We start from the raw sequence: 15780 nt of genomic DNA, 5'->3' as shown, positions 1-15780 counted from the left end.
AGGGCTGGATTTGAGCTGGGTGTCTGAGGCTGCCGCAGGGCATCTGTGGGATGCGGGGACCTGGTGCAGAGGGGTTTTGTTTCACTGTTGTTTGTAGGGTTTTTTTGGGGGGGTCTCTGCAAAGCCCTCAATTGTTCTCTGTGATAACAGCTTTAGAAAGTGACACCGAATCCCTTGGGTGAGGTTGGGGGAGGCTGGGGCTGCACCAGGGCACAATGGGCAGCATTTCCTCCCACGTGCCTATAAGGCTTCATGAAATGTGTATATATAGCTGTGAGACACGGTGTGTCTCAGCATTTAAAGCTGCTGGGATGAGGGTATGGCTGCTGTCAGCTCACCATCACTCAGTGTTGACAGTGGTGCCACCAGCTGTGCAGCTCACCATGGCTTCACCAAAGCATTGTGCTCCAGTTCTCAGCTTCTGTGAGCAGTGCTGACACCAGGGTGCATACAGGGCTGGTGCTTGGCCAGAACTGCCCTGTGTGTGTGTGTGTGTCTGTGTGTGTGTGCAGTGGGGGATGATCCACAGCATCAGCCCTGAGGAAATGTCCTGGTCCTCAGCACATCAGGGACAGGACACATAGGAGGCTCAGCTGCTCCCAGGTGTGTATTGCAGCTCCCAGTGCTGTGCTGAGGGCTGGCTTTGTCAGGCGTAACTTTAATGGGTGAGTTTTTTCATCACTCAGTGTCTGAAGTCAAAAGAAACGCAGGGCAGAAATCTGAGCCAGAACAAACTTGCATTCTAATAGAAACAAGTTGGCTGGATTTTTGTTCTGCAGCCTGGTTTTATCCTCCACACCTCACGCCTGACCCGGCGTGCCTGCCTTAATTACACTTTAGTGAAAGCCTTTTTTCTGAGCTGTTTTAACTGCTAATTGCAGGCTGCTCTAATTGCACTCATTGGTGTGGATTCAGGCAGGCTCAGGAGCACGCGTGGAAGAGGGCACAGCCTGGGTGGGTCCATACACAGTATCTCCCCCCCCCAATACCAGACTCTCCTGCTGCTCCCCCAAAGCCCGGCCCCTTCCCAATGGCTGTGGGCAATGGTGCACCTGGGTGGCTCAGGGGCTGAGTCAGCCCTGCCTGAGTCACAGCCCCGTGCCCCGCACCGAGGTGTGCTGCAATTCCCACCACCCCGAGGCCCCCACAGGATGTGGGGCACCAGGGGGATTGCTGCCCATGGAGGAGGTGCTTGTATCATCCCCTCCCAAAGCCCAAACAGACACAGACAGGTATCAATGAGTCAAATTTTATTAGAAAAGTAAAAAAAACCGACACAATTGCATAGGAAGTCTCGCACTTGAACATCAAGTGTATGAGTGTAACTGTAATCAATGAAGCGCACGGGCTGTACCGAGGGGTCCCGCCCTCCATCCCGTGCCACTCACACACCAGGCTTCTCTTCTCCCCGTGACAAAAACACGCGATTTCGGACCCGCTGCCGCACAATGACCCGGAGTGCAGCTGCCAGGTGTCAGCAGTGGGATCCTTGTGACCCGGGCTCAGCTCAGTCCCACACACACACACGCTCCCTCCCCCACAGACCCCATTGATTACAATCATGGTTACAAAAACAGAACGGGGAGGCCGCCCGCCCCCGCTCAGCCCCGCTGCCCAGCACAGGGCACGGCCACCAGCTCCTCCCGGCCCGCAACCACAGCCCGGGGCTCCCCGGTACAGCGGGCACCGCGGGCGGCCCCGCTCGCAGCCCGTGGGGCTCCCGTCAGCACTCCTCCACCAGCAGCTGCTCCGAGCTGTACAGCTTCTTCTTCATCACCCTGAAGCCCGTGCTCAGCTTCATGGCCTGCCCGAACGCGGGGCTGAGCGCCGGCGCCGAGGCGAGGAGCCCCTGGATCTTGGGCCAGAGCCGGGAGTCCAGACGCAGCACCAGTGTCAGCTGGAAGGTGGGCACCACGGCGGGGTCGGCGGCGATGCGGCCCAGCTCGTGGCAGTCCTTGCCGTGCTCCACGCACAGGTCGAGCAGGGCGCCCCGCAGCCCGCACGGTTCGCTGCAGGCCATGCGCAGCAGCTCGCTCCGCAGCTGCTCGGCCAGCCGGGCCGGCATCAGGAGCCGCGAGCGGCGGCGGGAGCCCAGCGGGGCGCTGCCCAGCGCGGCCTGCAGCAGCTCCAGCAGCCGGGCGCTCAGCAGCTCGTCCTCGGGGTCGTGCAGCAGCTCCAGGTCCGGCAGGGAGCTCAGCTCGGGCTCTGCGGGGACAGACGGCTCAGCTCGGGCTGACATTACCCCCCGCGTGCCCACCCCCCTTCCCGCAGCTCCGCACCCCGCTCACCTCCCTCCGAGCCGGAGGCGCTGCCCACCGACTCGCAGTCGGAGCTCTCCACGCCGCCCCGCTGTCCGCCCGCCAGCCGCTCCCACAGCCCGGGCATGGCCGCGCCCCGCCGCCCCTCGCTCTGACCCACCGCCCGTCGGGCCGCCCGCTTATATAGAGTCGGCGCGAACCGCCACGCCCCCTCCTGGCGGCGCCAGCCAATGGCAGCGCGGGGCACGTCCGCGGCGTCTCTCCTGCCCGGTGACAGCGGGCGGACACGCCCCCGCGGCCTCTCGGCTCCGCTCGGCTCCGTGTGGCCGCGGGCTGCGCTCAGCGGGGATGTGCGTGCCGGGACGGGACCCGGGGCTTGTGCCCAGCTGAGCCGCTGTGCGAGTAGTGCCCAGCTGCAGGGCTCAGAGCGGGCGGGGAGCAACGAGGGGCTGCGATGGAGCAGGAGAAAGAATAAAGGGACGGGGTCAGCGGGGCCACAGCTTGCGGAAATAATGCCGTACTGAAACGCGGCCGTGCAGGGCCGGGATGTGCTGTGCTGTGCAGTGCTGTGCAGTGCAGTGCTGTGCAATGCAGTGCTGTGTTGTGCAGTGCAGTGCTGTGCTGTGCAGTGCTGTGCTGTGCTGTGCAGTGCAATGCAGTGCTGTGCTGTGCAATGCTGTGCAGTGCTGTGCTGTGCTGTGCAGTGCAATGCAGTACTGTGCTGTGCAGTGCAGTGCTGTGCAGTGCAATGCAGTACTGTGTTGTGCTGTGCAGTGCAGTGCAGTGCAGTGCTGTGCAGTGCTTTGCTATGCAGTGCTGTGCAGTGCTGTGCTGTGCAGTGCTGTGCTGTGCAGAGCTGTGCAGTGCTGTGCTGTGCAGTGCTGTGCTGTGCAGTGCTGTGCTGTGCAGAGCTGTGCAGTGCTGAGCTGTGCAGTGCTGTGCTGTGCAGTGCTGTGCTGTGCTGTGCAGAGCTGTGCAGTGCAGTGCAGTGCAGTGCTGTGCTGTGCTGTGCAGTGCAGTGCAGTGCAGTGCTGTGCTGTGCTGTGCAGAGCTGTGCAGTGCTGTGCTGTGCAGTGCTGTGCTGTGCAGTGCTGTGCAGTGCTGTGCAGTGCAGTGCAGTGCAGTGCTGTGCTGTGCTGTGCTGTGCAGTGCTGAGCTGTGCAGTGCTGTGCAGTGCTGTGCTGTGCAGTGCAGTGCTGTGCAGTGCTGTGCAGTGCTGTGCTGTGCTGTGCAGTGCTGTGCTGGGCAGTGCTGTGCTGTGCTGTGCTGGGCAGTGTTTGTTCCCTTGGCAGAACAGGTCGCTGTGTTCCCGCACAGCCCCGAATGCTTCGTGCACCGACATGCGCTCCGCTCCGCTCCGTGTCGTTTGGCCGCTGCGCTCCGTGCCGTGCTGCAGGGGGAGCAGCCAAGGGGCGGGGGCTGTTTGTGCTCGGACTGATGGACACGCTGTTCCCGGCTGCGCCCCGGGGACACCCCCCTGCCCCCGCCCTCCCTCCCTCCCTCCGAGACGCGCTGTGCTCCATCGCGCTGCGGCGCCTCTTGGAGGGGCCGGGGCTGGGGGCGGCACAGCGGGGTCTCACCCGGCGCTATGGCGCATGGCCGCACAGGGGTCACGGCTGTGCCCCACGCAGGGCCGCCCCCCAGGGGACGTGTCAGCTGTGCCAGACCTCACGCTCGCCCCCATTAGCCGCTCTACGTGCGTTATTCCCACGTACACAGTTCGCACAGCGATGGGGGAGGGGCCGCACGGACCGGGAGCCCGTTTGGGGGCGAGGAGATTAAAGGGGGCAGCGGCGCATCCACACACACCCCATGGTGCAGTGCCGCCGGGCGAGGAGTGCGGACCGGGGCCGGACGGGACGTGCCCGGTGTGTGTGTGTGTGTGTGTGTGTGTGTGCGTGCCCAGTGTGTGTGTGTGTGTGTGTGTGTGTGCCCGCTGTGTGTGTGTGTGTGTGTGTGTGTGTGTGCCCTGTGTGTGTATGTGCCCACTGTGTGTGTGTGTGTGTGCCCCCAGTGTGTGTGTGTGTGTGTGCCCTGTATTTGTGTGCCCGCTGTTCGCCCCGTGGCTGCCAGCCCCACATCCCCGTTCGTGGTTGTGGCCCATCGCGTTCCTTGGCTGGGCGCTGGGCCCGGTGCCGTCCCGGTACATGGCGTTCTGCCGCCGGCACCCACAGGAAAACCATCGAGCGGCCTGAACGGGACTCTTTGTTCGGGCTTTTTTTTCTCTCCTTTCCCCGCCTCAACTTGATCCGCAGCCCCGCCGCTCCCTTCCCCCTCCGCTCGTCGCAGTCAATGCGGTGCCGCTCACGGGGCGGCCGATCCCCCCGGCCGTGCGGTGATGGTGCGGGCTGTGAGCGCCCCGCGGCTGCACCAGGAGGAAACGGGGCGCTCGGAGCAGAGGGCAGAGGGGCTCTGAGCCCCGCAGCGCTCCGCCGCGTTACATCCAGTGTTTACCGGGCCGAGGAGGGGCGGCCCGATGTGTTTGTGCGTTTGTCATACTGTACACCGTGAACTTTTCACTTCCTCTGAAGCGCTGTCACACACGCGTCTATTTTGGTGCCGTGCACATACAAACACACCATGTACGGCAGGGGGTTGGGGTTGTTCCCTGCTCTGCTTGTTCCAGCTCAAGCCCGACAAACCGGCTGAAAAACAAGGACGGGAGGGGGGGTCTCGGCGGGGCTCAGCCCCAGCGGGCACCGAGATGGTGAGAGCCGGGCAGTGCCGCCCTTGTGCCGTGGTGCCCCCATAGCCACGGTGGTGGCAAAGCTTCACTGTGTGCAATGAGAGCCAAAGGTTTATTTCTGATGGTGGCACACAGGGTGGGTGAGAGGCAGGCAGAGGACAGCCGTGTTTTCAGCACCTTTGGCCACAGTGGGTTTATGCAGCTGGGGTAAAGCAGCGTTCAGGTAAGAGGAGGAGATGTGATGGGGGCAGGGCCGCTGCCTGCACACGCATCCCAGTGCCCGGCACACAGGAGCTGGCTCTATGCTGCTCCCCATCCCGTCCTGCACTGTGAGGGTGCTCCCACCGGCTGCAATCTCAGCCCCTCTCTCCAGGTGATGAAGAGTTGGCTCCGATACCAGAACTCCTTCATAAACGGAAACAAATGCAGAACACGGCCCCGTGCTTTTCCCCTTTGGTTTTTGTTACCACAGATCACTGGCAAAACTGCTGAACTGAGTCCAGATTCAATGGCGTCTCAGTCTCAATCCAGATGTGGCTGGACTGAGGCCGCTGGGTTAAAAGGGAAAGAATCAGCTGGGAAGTCAGATAATGAAGATGGAAAAACTGGGCAGCCGGATTGTGAGGTTGTTCAGCACTGAGCCCATCCCCCTGCTGGCGAGCACGGCGTTAAGGCTCCAATGGAAAATGAACATGTTGAGATGGTTATGGCAGAAAGCAGAAAGCCAGTTCTCCTTAAGAACGGAGCTGAGGTACAAATGAAAAACAAGATGATTAAAATGCACGGATTGGAAGCGGGATTAAGATCTGATTTAAGTCAATCCACTTCTGAGCATGAAGCAGGCGGCCTTTGTTTTCCTTCTCTCTGAGGATGTTTTTGATTGTACTTAGTTTACCATTACAGCAGCCGAGGTGCCTCAGAGCTCCATTAAACCTCGTTCCCACCTCAGCAGCTGACTGCTCCTTTCATCACACCCTGCCCCCACACCAAGCGCTGAAAAGAGCAATGGTTTCAAAGGCAGAATTATTTTATTATCACAGAGCAGTTTAACACGTAATAAGGAGGAGAAGGGTTTCAGTGTATTCAGGGTACAGCTTCTGCGTTAAAGAGGGATGTGCCACCAGCACCGTGCAGACAAAAGGGAAACAGTGCTGGGAAGAAAAGGGTTTCAGCAATGCAGGAGGTAGGGCTGGACACAGCCCTGCAGGATGGGGCTCACCCTGTCAGCTCCTCAAAGAAAGGAGCCTTGCTGGCAGAGCCTGGCAGTGCCCAGCAGAGGCCGGGCTGGAGTGGCACAGACACACACTTCCCAGGCAGGAGATAACCTGGGTCAGCACACAGGAGGTAAATGACAGGCCAACTTACTGGGCTGCTTCCCCTGCCACTCGGCTTTACGTCCCCCCTTCTTTCTTTCTTTCTTTCTTTCTTTCAGCCCAATCCCGCTGACACAGCTGTAAATACCCTGATAGATGGTGGTGTATTTTGAAGCTGGGCCAGAGAGCTCCTTCCTTCTGCTCTCCGGCAGCAGGGATCCAGACGTGCTCAGCCCGAGGAGGGAGTGAATCCCAGCAGCTGCTCTATTGGCTTGTACCTCCACTCATCTGCCTCCAGCTCCTCCACCAGACCGGCCAGTTTTTCCATCCGCGCAACTTGTTGATCTGCAAGAAGTTCAAAGGTAACCCTGCTTTGCAACGACACTGCAATTAAACCTTGCAATTAGATGTAAATTCCCAGCTGTCAGTGGGGAGCAAAGAACTGACCTCACCAAAAGCTGATTTGAATGCAAACCCACCATGTGCACATGGAGATTGGACCTCACCTGATCACACAAGGAAGCAAAAGGGCCAGGCTTTATTGCTTGGGCAGTGCTCAATCTGTCTGCTACCTGTCCCTGCACTAGCCACAATAGTTCAAGTCGTAACAGAGGAACATGAGGACAGTGAGCGTATGGAGGCACAAACAGCACCGAGTTCTTTTCTTTAGCATAAACATTTACGGTGCAAAAGAACAGAGTTTAGAGAAAGCCTGGCCTGCATAGGGCAGGGCTGGGTGCAGCACAAGGAGCTCCTCCTGCCAATGACGGTCCTTGGAGAAGAACCTGGCTGAGTGCAGCAGCAATGCAGTGCAATCACAGCGTGCTAACACACAGCAGATCTGGGAGGAGAGGCAGGTTGCCTCCCCGGGGCTCCCTGGGACAACTTGTTCCCCTCAGCTTTATTTCAAGCCAGTTGTGCGCTTGGCACGCAGGCTCCATTTTCAATTAAACGAGCTGCAGTGGTACGGAGATGAGAATAGCCCTTCTGCTCTTGGCTGCACTGCAAGTTTCAGAGCTTGGCAGCCTCCTGGAAAAAAAAAAAAGGGCCTGTCGGGAGCCAAGTCGCTAGCAAAAGGCTTAGCTTAAATGTGCACAGTTTGTGCTGACTGCAGCCACAGAGGCTGGGTGCTTTTAAAAGCGCCTGTTCTCACTCCACCTCCTGCAACTCGGTATTTTGGGAGCCATCAAACAAACACACACAACGATGACCTCGATCTTATTTTGAGCCATTCCCCTTTCCTTCAGGGAGGAAACCAGCACTCCACAAACCAGTTCCAAAAGCTGCTGCTCGTTGGGGTGCCGGTGCACTGGTAGTTACAGGCGCAGGAGAGTTGGGGCTGTGGAAACAATGGCTCCGAAGTTCAGCTTTGCTTTGCAGCCCAGAAACACGGGATCACGGCCTCACAAGCCGCTGTGCACCCTGAGAACTCCTCCTGGCAGCCATCAAACTGCAGGACAGGAAACCTCTCCGGTCTGAGACAACACATGGAAGTGCCCATTCTAGCTGATGAGAGGTGGAGCCCAGAAAGGATGTGACCCTCGAGAAACAGATGGGCTGTGGTGCTGAGCTCTGCCCGGCACCCTGAGAATGAAGCCGTGCAGTCGAGCCCATCCTTCGGTTATCAGCACCTGGGCCACAGCACAGACCCCGGGAGGGAAACAAAAGCTCACGCAAGACTCTCAGGGAGGGACAGAGCACGGTCAGCCCCACAGCTCACAGCACACACTTACAGAGTGCACATCCTCTCCCAGACACCTCTGGGAACCTCGCTTGACCCTGGCAGGGCTATGAAGGCTCAGCAGGGAAACAAAGGCAGCCAGTGACTTGCCTGAGGCCAAAGAGGCAGCAGTGCAGGGCCACCAGCAGGTCGTGGGCGTTTCCTGCCCCGAGCCTCCTCTCCTGGCCTCACCTCCTGTGAAGGTGCACAGGGTGATGGAAAAACAAGCTGCGAGAGGCACGGCCTATTCCCACCCAGGCTGTGTGGGTTCCCTTTGCTTTGCATAGGGCTTGCAAAAGGACTCGCTGGTAGCCTGACTTGGCATTAATTCACAAACTTAAAAGGCTATGCTGCTTTTTTGTGGTTGGCACCCTAGAATATGTCAGCCCCCATCTTCCCTGATCAGCGTACAGCTAAAACATAATGTGCTTACCGTGTTTCACTTGCTTTAATGTAGATGCAACCTGATAGCTGAAGACAGACTCGCAGAGAAATCTTTCCGAGCCATCTGTAAATAGAAAAAGGGAGGTGGTTTCATCTGTTCTGAGAGCTCTATGACGGAGCAGCCCTAACCAAGCACTGTGGCCAATATATTGTTATATTTGAGCTGTGGGTTTCCCCATCTGTCTGGTTTCAATGCTTTCTCTTGCAGTGAGTGTGCGGCGCTTTGGTTTCTAGGCCTTGCAGTCAAATCCTACCAAGGGTTTCAATTGGAGCACAGGCAGGTGGCTGTACTACCTGGGAGCCATCGCTTCCGAGCCCATATTGCCGGCTGGGTGGGAAGCAACAGCTGCTACAGCGGTGTCAGCAGGTCTGGTCCACCCAGCCCACGCTTCCTTCCTGGGGAGCTTCCTGGGGTGTGAGGGGCAAGTGAGGGTGGGGACAGAGCCGCCCCAGGAAGCCTTGTGCAGCCAAGCAGAGCAGGAGGCAGCTCTGCTCCCTTGGAACTGCTGCCACGAGGAGCTGCACTCACAGGCACGAGGACGGCACGCGGCTGTGCGAGGTGTGTGAGAGGCAGACAGCCCCGCAGGGAGCTCGCTACAGCCCAGCTGCTGCCATTCACATGAAGCAGCACTGGTATGCTGCTCGGGCACCAACTATGGGAGCCCTGTGGCTCGAGGCCATGGCTGCAGCCGCTGGGCTCCAGCAGCTGCCGCACGCACACAGCGATGACACTTGCAGCCAGAGAGGACACGTGGAAGATGTGCTACAGAAGCAAATTCAAAGCTTTCCCTTTGTTTTTATGTTTAACACCAAAAAGCCAGCAACTCAATCTCGTACATGCCATCAGCTCAGCCGCTCCAGCTGTGAAGTGCACTGATGCCTCCTTGCTTGAATAAAACCATACTGGGTTTGGAAGACAAAGGAGAATGGCCAGGAACGGCCATTCAGGAAGGATTTCCATCAGGCTGGAAAACCCCCTCTGGTGCAAAACGGCTCCTTGGAAGGAGCCTGTGTTGGCTCACGGCAGGAGGCCACGACCCTTCTGCAGGCTGCTGAAACCCAGCACTTGTCCTCATGACCAGCAGCAGATCCAGCAAGCTGCACACACCTGATGGAAACTGCAAAGAGCTGCGTTACTTGAGCCCTCACCTCCCTCAGGCATGTGGAGGATCACACTCTGCCATGGCATTTTGTTTTCAAGTCAGTTGAGTAACTGCCAGAGTGCTGTCAGGTTGGCACAGGGGTTTTGCTTTCAGTAAGGCTGCAAATCCACAAACACTGTTACATTCCCCCCATCGAGTAATTTTAGGCTGTTTTTAAATAGAAGCTAAGCTAAGCAGAAGCTAGCAAATATTATGACAGCTTCTGATTCCCTCGGGGCTCAGACACTTGTGTCCTTATAACGCTGTATGATTTCCCATGGGCACAGAGCATAACCATGCGTAAGGGATTTCAAATAACGTGCGTCTTACAAGCTGAATCAGTAAATTGATTGTGCGGGATCTGAGAAGTAAAGCAACCTGGTGTACAGAGCTAACTGTGTGCCAAGGACTAACATGGCTTATGGCACTTCCTTTTCCAAAAAGGACTGATTTAACAACAAGTGAGTTAGTTACAGCGGCAATAAAAATCAGTCAGTTAGTGGGGATTTTTGAGGAGGAAACTGGTCCACAGGTACCAACTGCCTGAACAAGGTGTGAGTGTGATCACCTGTTATCTCAGAGTGAAGAAGCTAAAGCTTCCTGCAACAGGGAGAGTGTACAATTGCTGCTGCCACCCAAAATGGGTTGGTCAGCCCAAAGTAAAATCAAGCACATGCCACACGCTGTAAAGATGAGGAAGAGCAGCAGCTTCAAGGCTGAGGGGACTGACGGACCCCAGGCACCAGGCCTGGACAAGCTGCTGGCATGTACAACATGGCCCTGGGTGAGAAGGAAGAATCGGGCTGCACCATGATCCCAATATCCTATCTTGCAAGCTCTGGAAATACTATGTTAATGCTGTGCCACTTCCAAACATAACCAGTGCTGCTCAAACACTCTCATTACCTCTGTGGGAGACAACTGCCTTCCCTCTCCTCTGATTCCCCATTTGCCTCCAGCCCAGCCTCCCAGCCTGAGCAGCTCTGAGGAAGAACAGTTGCCTGTCTATTTGCTAACATGAAGTGCTTCATTATTTTAATTTGTTTTGAGGACTCATTAAATTCTATGAACAACTCCTTAGTCATAATTACTTCAATAGACTGGCATATGGACTCTAACGTGTAATAAAAACAACGATTACAACACAGAGCTCAGTTCCCAGCTGCCCTGTGCTGCCATGTCATGCCCATACCTAGGGAACCCCCGGCACGTCTGAGCCACGGGACCAAGTCCAGCTACTATGGCTCTGTAGAACACCGGGGGGAATGTGCTCAGCATCCAGGAGTCAGAAGAGAGGTCTAGTCCCGATGTGCTGCTGAATTAGTGCCATACAGAGGAGGCACGCCTCCAGCTAGGTCAAGGGTCCTTATCGTCCCTCTGTGCTGCTCACGCACTATGCAGCAAGGTCTCGGCTCGGGTTAAGAGCCAAAACAAGCCTTGCATTTCCTGGCTAGCAGGGACACAGGCTGCCTTCTGTACTAGCCCAGTCCAATCTAACCCCAGAACTTCTTTTGCCAAGAAAAATACTCCTGCCTCAGCTATCTTTACAGTAATTCCTGTTGGACTTCAAAGGATCGGCTAACAATGAGCAATTAATGCTGTCATGTTCCCTTTCAGGTGGATCACTTCCTTGTCTGAAGCACTGTCACAGACTTAAAACTGAGGTGACTGCAAGAAAAGTCACTTCCTCGCAAGCAACTGGAGGCAGGGAGAGCCGGAGCCGCGAGGCAGGCCATGGGAAAAGGCACTCAGACCGAGCCTGGCCCTGGAGCTTCCTTCCTCCCTCTGGCTTCTGCCAGCCCAAGTCTGAGAGGGCCCTGGGGTCCCACGCTTGTGGGGAAGGAGGAGGTGCAGAAGTCAGGCAGCGCAATCACCTTCCAGCATCTCCCCGGCTCCCTTGGGGTAGGTGAAGAGGGCCTTTCGGGGCGGTGCCAGGTCCGAGACGCTGAAACCGGATCCTGTCACAGAGCTGCCACTGACTCCGCCGGCTGAAGAGGATGAGGAGGAGGCGGCCATTTCACCCCGTCCCAGCCTGCAGCCATGGAAGGGAAGCAGAGCACAATTAGGAGGGGCTCTCACCGGCAAAGTTTCTCACTTCTGGGCTAAGACATCAGTGTTAATGGGTACAAATAGGGCCGGGAGCCTCGTCCCACACACCCAGAGGGGCAGGAAGCTGGCCACAGGGTGCATGCCCCGGCCTGCGCACATCCGCCCTGGCTGCACCGCTGGAGTTCCCCAGCACATCACGGCGGCAGGGCACGCAGCCAGGCACGCCTGTCACGGCCGACTCCAGAGCCAGCTGCTGAGAACGGCTGCGGCTTTGCACCCTGCTCAGCCGCAGGCAGCTGTCACACCCCACGGCAGCACCACCAAACGGTGGGCAGCCCTCGGGCCGACCCTCGTGGCGAAGGGCCTGGGAATGTGGCAGGGTGGCTGCAGCGTGTAAAAATAACCTGGTGCAGGTCGCTGACCCAGCTCCGCGGGCCGTCAGCTGCTTGGCTCTGCTCCCGCTCCTGAGAGCCATAAAAAGACTCTTTATTTTGGCCTCGTTTCCAGGAGCACGAACACAGAAACAGCCCCGCTCCCTCATAAAACCTGGAAGCCCGCGGGACTGCCAGTTCCCCTGCACATCCTGCGTGTAGCCACACCGCGCCCGGCTGCAGCAACAGCGCCCTGCCTTGCATCAGCTGCTTTGCATCAGCTGCCTTCACACCGTGCCCTGGCCCTACAACAGTGGTAAATGAGAATCTGCCTGTACAGCACAAGGCTGGATGCTGCTTGCCTGGCTTCTCCTCAGTCTTTGTAGAGTGACTGTTCGTGTCGATGTTTAACACTTGTCAAACACCCCCTCGAAGCACAGAAGCTGCTGCTGGGCTTTTCTAAGCGACAAGGCTCGCTGCTCCAACGCTTCCCTCTCCATTTCAGGTGTTTCTGTTCAGCACTTTTAGGCAGGCTCTTTCATGTATCACTGAATCACACAGCACCCTGTTACACTATTTAGTTGGTGCCCTATTACATTGGGTAGTTGGAAGAGATCCTGCACTGTGAGACCAGACACACAGCAGCATTCACCCACACGGCAGTGGTCAGGCTCTGGAACAGGCTGCCCAGGAAGGTTGTGGATGCCCCGTCCTTGGAGGTGTTCAAGACCAGGTTGGACGGGGCCCTGTGCAACCTGATCTAGTAAAGGTGTATGTTTGGTGGCCCTGCCAGGCAGGGGGTTGGAACTACATGATCCTTGAGGTCCCTTCCAACCCGGGTCGCTCTGTGACTCTCCAATTCCCCGCCCGCCATTTTGTGTGCGTGCCGCGCTTTCCCGCCCCGTTCGCACACAGCCGCCCACACCCAGCGCCCTTTATTGCGCCTGCGCCAAGCGCTCCCTCACACAGCTCCCCCCTATTCCCACGCATGCGTCCCGCCAAGGCCCCTCCCCGGCTTCCGTAGCGAGCCGCTTCTCGGTGAGTGCGGCCGTGTGGGCCGCTGGGCTGTGCCCGGTGTTTGCCCGCCCTGTGCCCGCCGTCCCGCTGCCCGCCCTGCTCCTCCCGCTCCGCTCTCACCTGGGTGCTCGCACCGCTTGGCGCAGGCGGCGCGCGTGATCGCGCTCGCGGTGCATGCTGGGCCGGGAGGGCGGGCGGGAGCGCGCTGCGCGCGGCCGAGATCGACTTCCGTTGGGGGGGGGCGGTAACCATGGAGACGGGGGTGTCGTGGGGCGGGGCGGGGGGTTGGAGCGCGGCCTCCATCGGGAGCGGGCCCTGCGCCTTGCGGCCGGCAGGTGCCGTGCTAGGGCTCACACTGACACTACGGCACAGGGCGGCCTGCTAATGGGGCTCGCTTAGAGCTGCTCCACATGAACGTTGTAGTGACGTGTGTAGGTCCGAGGGCTGACCGACCTGCTGCTGTATGGCAGCGTGTTCTCTATGCAAGTCATCCCACATCTCCCCGTAATACCTCCAGGATCCCCTGCCTTTGTCTCAAACTCGCTGTATCTTTCCACAGGGAATCTTGTTTTTTTTTTTGTGGGGAAAAAGCACCGTGTAAGCTGTGAGGAACACGAGGGGTGTGCTGAGGTGATGCAGGAATGCTCTGTGGGGCTTACATGCTTTTTAACGTGTTAGGATCTTCAGGAGCTCGAGTGCCTGGTGTCCTGTAGCAGGGCAGCTCAGCTTTCCTCAATTGAAATAACAAAGGGCTCCACAGAAGGGCAGCACAGCTGTGAGCTGGAGCACATGGGAGTGGCTGAAGGAATTGGGATGGGTCAGTGTGGAAAAGTGAGGAGACCTGAAGGGAGGCTGTGGTGAGATGATGGAAGCTGTGGTGAGATGATGGAGGCTGTGGTGAGATGGAGGTTGGCCCCTGCTCCCAGTTAACAGCAGGAGGGTGAGAGGTGGAGGTCTAAGGTTGTTCCAGGGGATGGTCAGGTAGGGAGTTAGGACACAGTTCTTCTCAGCATGGTGGTGTGTAGGCACGGGCTGCCTGGGGAGGTTGGGGGAGTCGCTGCTCCTGGAGGTGCTGCAGAGCTGTGAAGATGTGGTACTGGGGGATGTGGGCGGTGGTTTGGTGATTGAAGGAGATGACCTTAGTGGTCTTTTCCAACTGTGGTGACTCTATGCAAAAGGACAATGGGAAAAGTGCTGGGGTGGTTGGGCCACGGCCCTTGCGGAGCTTCTGAATGCTGGCAGGGTTTGAGGAGCTCAGGGATATCCCTCAGGGCTCGCCTGTCCTCACACAGCTGCCTATATTTTTGCAGCTCGCTGTCCTTGCAAGAGCAGCGTGATGGATGTCCTACGGCCCACCCTGATCAGCATTGGTGGGCGAGTGTACAGGAAGAACATTGTTCAAGAGCAGGTCCAGCAGCAAGAGGAGGAGGAGGACTTCTACACAGGTGTGTGGCACAGGGGATCAGTAGCACAGGGACAGAGCTGACAACTGATGTCACCTCTGCTGTCTGTGTGCATCAAGGCCTGTCTGTATGGTGGGATGAGATGTGAAAAGCAGAAAAAAACACTTTGTGTTGGTCATCAGAAGGGTGATCTCTGTGACCACAGAGTGGATGTAGCCCTAATTAGCAAGTATGGGTTTGGGTGTTGATCATTTTTGTCAGATCTGAATGATCCTCTAGTAACTAAAATAAAAAAAAAACGTGCTTTGGCTCTGTAGATCTATTTTTCATGGGTTCTGCTTTGCTTTATGTTGTCTTTCTGCCCTCATGCTTGTTGTAGTTCTGTGTGAGTTGTAGGCAGAGAAATGTCCCTTTGTTATCTTTCAGAGAGAATTGTGGCCATGGTGTTTCTCCTTTCCACCCCGACTTTCAGTGCATCAAACAAAGCAGTTATAAGCTGCCTGCTACCCAGATCCACCCATGTATGTGTGGGGAAGCACAGAGAGCCCCCTCCAACCTCTTTCTGGAAAGCGTATTTGATTTTTAACAGGCACAAATCTCTGGGCCCTTGAACTAAAACTATCCTCACCTTTTATTTTTATTCTTCTGTGACTTGTAAATTTCTGCTCCGGTGTCTCATTGTGCTGTTGGACAGCAGTGCAAAACTCGGAGGAGGGCATTCCCAGCAGGCTGTTGCACAAATTGCAGCCAGGATAAAGGCAGGACTCGTGAGTACAGGCTCTGTGCGCCTCCCAGCCAGGCAGATTTGGAAGCAGTCGTTATGTTTTTTTGAAGCTGGTACAAGGTGAAATAAAAAGCAGTTAGTTGCAGCAGAGAGAAGTCAGTCTGTTGCTTTCTTTGACCTCAGGGGAAGGCTGTGAGGCTGTTTTCCTACATGTAGCACTGCTTTTCCTGGTAGGGCCCAGTGACTGTGCGGATGAACCATGCGACGCCTTTGTGGTGGAAGAGACTGAGAAGGGCTTCCAGTGCAGAGTGGCGGTTCCCAGCCCCTTCTACAAGTGAGCTTACGGGTTTCTGGTTTCTGTGAGTTGCCTTTGACTGGGGAAGCTTTTCTATGTAGGATATCTTTTGGACGGGGTCAGGATAAGCACCAGATCTCTGAAACATATTCTGTTTTGTGTCTGTCCTGCTTTTGGGAGAGGAAAATTGTCAGTGCCTTTCTAATGCAGTTGTGCCACGCTTGACTCCTAGCCTTTGCTGTGGCAGAGACAGCAGGTGGTGCTTTCTGGCTGGTAGGAGAGTGTTTGAGCATCTCTTCCCTTGAACATGAAAGTGTCAGCGAGGGTGGAAGAAAGGGAAAAAGAACTGGGGGGAGCA

At 57.0% G+C, this 15780-nt stretch overlaps 3 protein-coding genes across 18 annotated transcripts in view; 1 reads left to right on the top strand and 2 right to left on the bottom strand.

Annotated features, from left to right (window-relative positions):
• Positions 1-1235: 1235 nt before the first annotated feature.
• Positions 1236-2411, bottom strand: DDIT4 (DNA damage inducible transcript 4). Its single transcript, XM_015866474.3, has 2 exons — positions 2289-2411; positions 1236-2205 (listed from the first exon to the last, which is right to left on the bottom strand). The coding sequence occupies exons 1-2, from the start codon at positions 2383-2385 to the stop codon at positions 1724-1726; spliced, it is 579 nt and encodes a 192-aa protein (XP_015721960.2). The 5' UTR covers positions 2386-2411; the 3' UTR covers positions 1236-1723.
• Positions 2412-5953: 3542 nt separating this feature from the next.
• On the bottom strand, positions 5954-13192 carry ANAPC16 (anaphase promoting complex subunit 16). Its single transcript, XM_015866439.3, has 4 exons — positions 13121-13192; positions 11438-11595; positions 8411-8485; positions 5954-6602 (listed from the first exon to the last, which is right to left on the bottom strand). The coding sequence occupies exons 1-4, from the start codon at positions 13174-13176 to the stop codon at positions 6487-6489; spliced, it is 405 nt and encodes a 134-aa protein (XP_015721925.1). The 5' UTR covers positions 13177-13192; the 3' UTR covers positions 5954-6486.
• Positions 12970-15780, top strand: part of ASCC1 (activating signal cointegrator 1 complex subunit 1) — a 27247-nt gene continuing 24436 nt past the window's right edge. For 3 of the 16 annotated variants that reach the window (XM_015866423.3, XM_085554139.1, XM_015866424.3), the window contains exons 1-4: positions 12997-13124; positions 13560-13673; positions 14311-14445; positions 15362-15461. In XM_015866423.3, coding sequence (XP_015721909.3) covers positions 13634-13673; positions 14311-14445; positions 15362-15461 — 275 coding nt within the window. In that variant the 5' untranslated portion in view covers positions 12997-13124; positions 13560-13633. Of the gene's footprint in view, positions 13125-13559; positions 13674-13810; positions 13982-14310; positions 14446-15361; positions 15462-15780 lie in introns of those variants that run through there. The other 13 variants (XM_085554141.1, XM_085554140.1, XM_085554148.1 and 10 more) reach the window with 13 other exon arrangements.

Source organism: Coturnix japonica, chromosome 8 (genome assembly GCF_054131305.1).
Source record: "Coturnix japonica strain WE chromosome 8, WE-NBRP24, whole genome shotgun sequence".
Classification (NCBI taxonomy): Eukaryota; Metazoa; Chordata; class Aves; order Galliformes; family Phasianidae; genus Coturnix; species Coturnix japonica.
The sequence above is the reverse complement of the archived record's forward strand: the minus strand, read 5'-3'. Positions and strand labels throughout refer to the sequence as shown.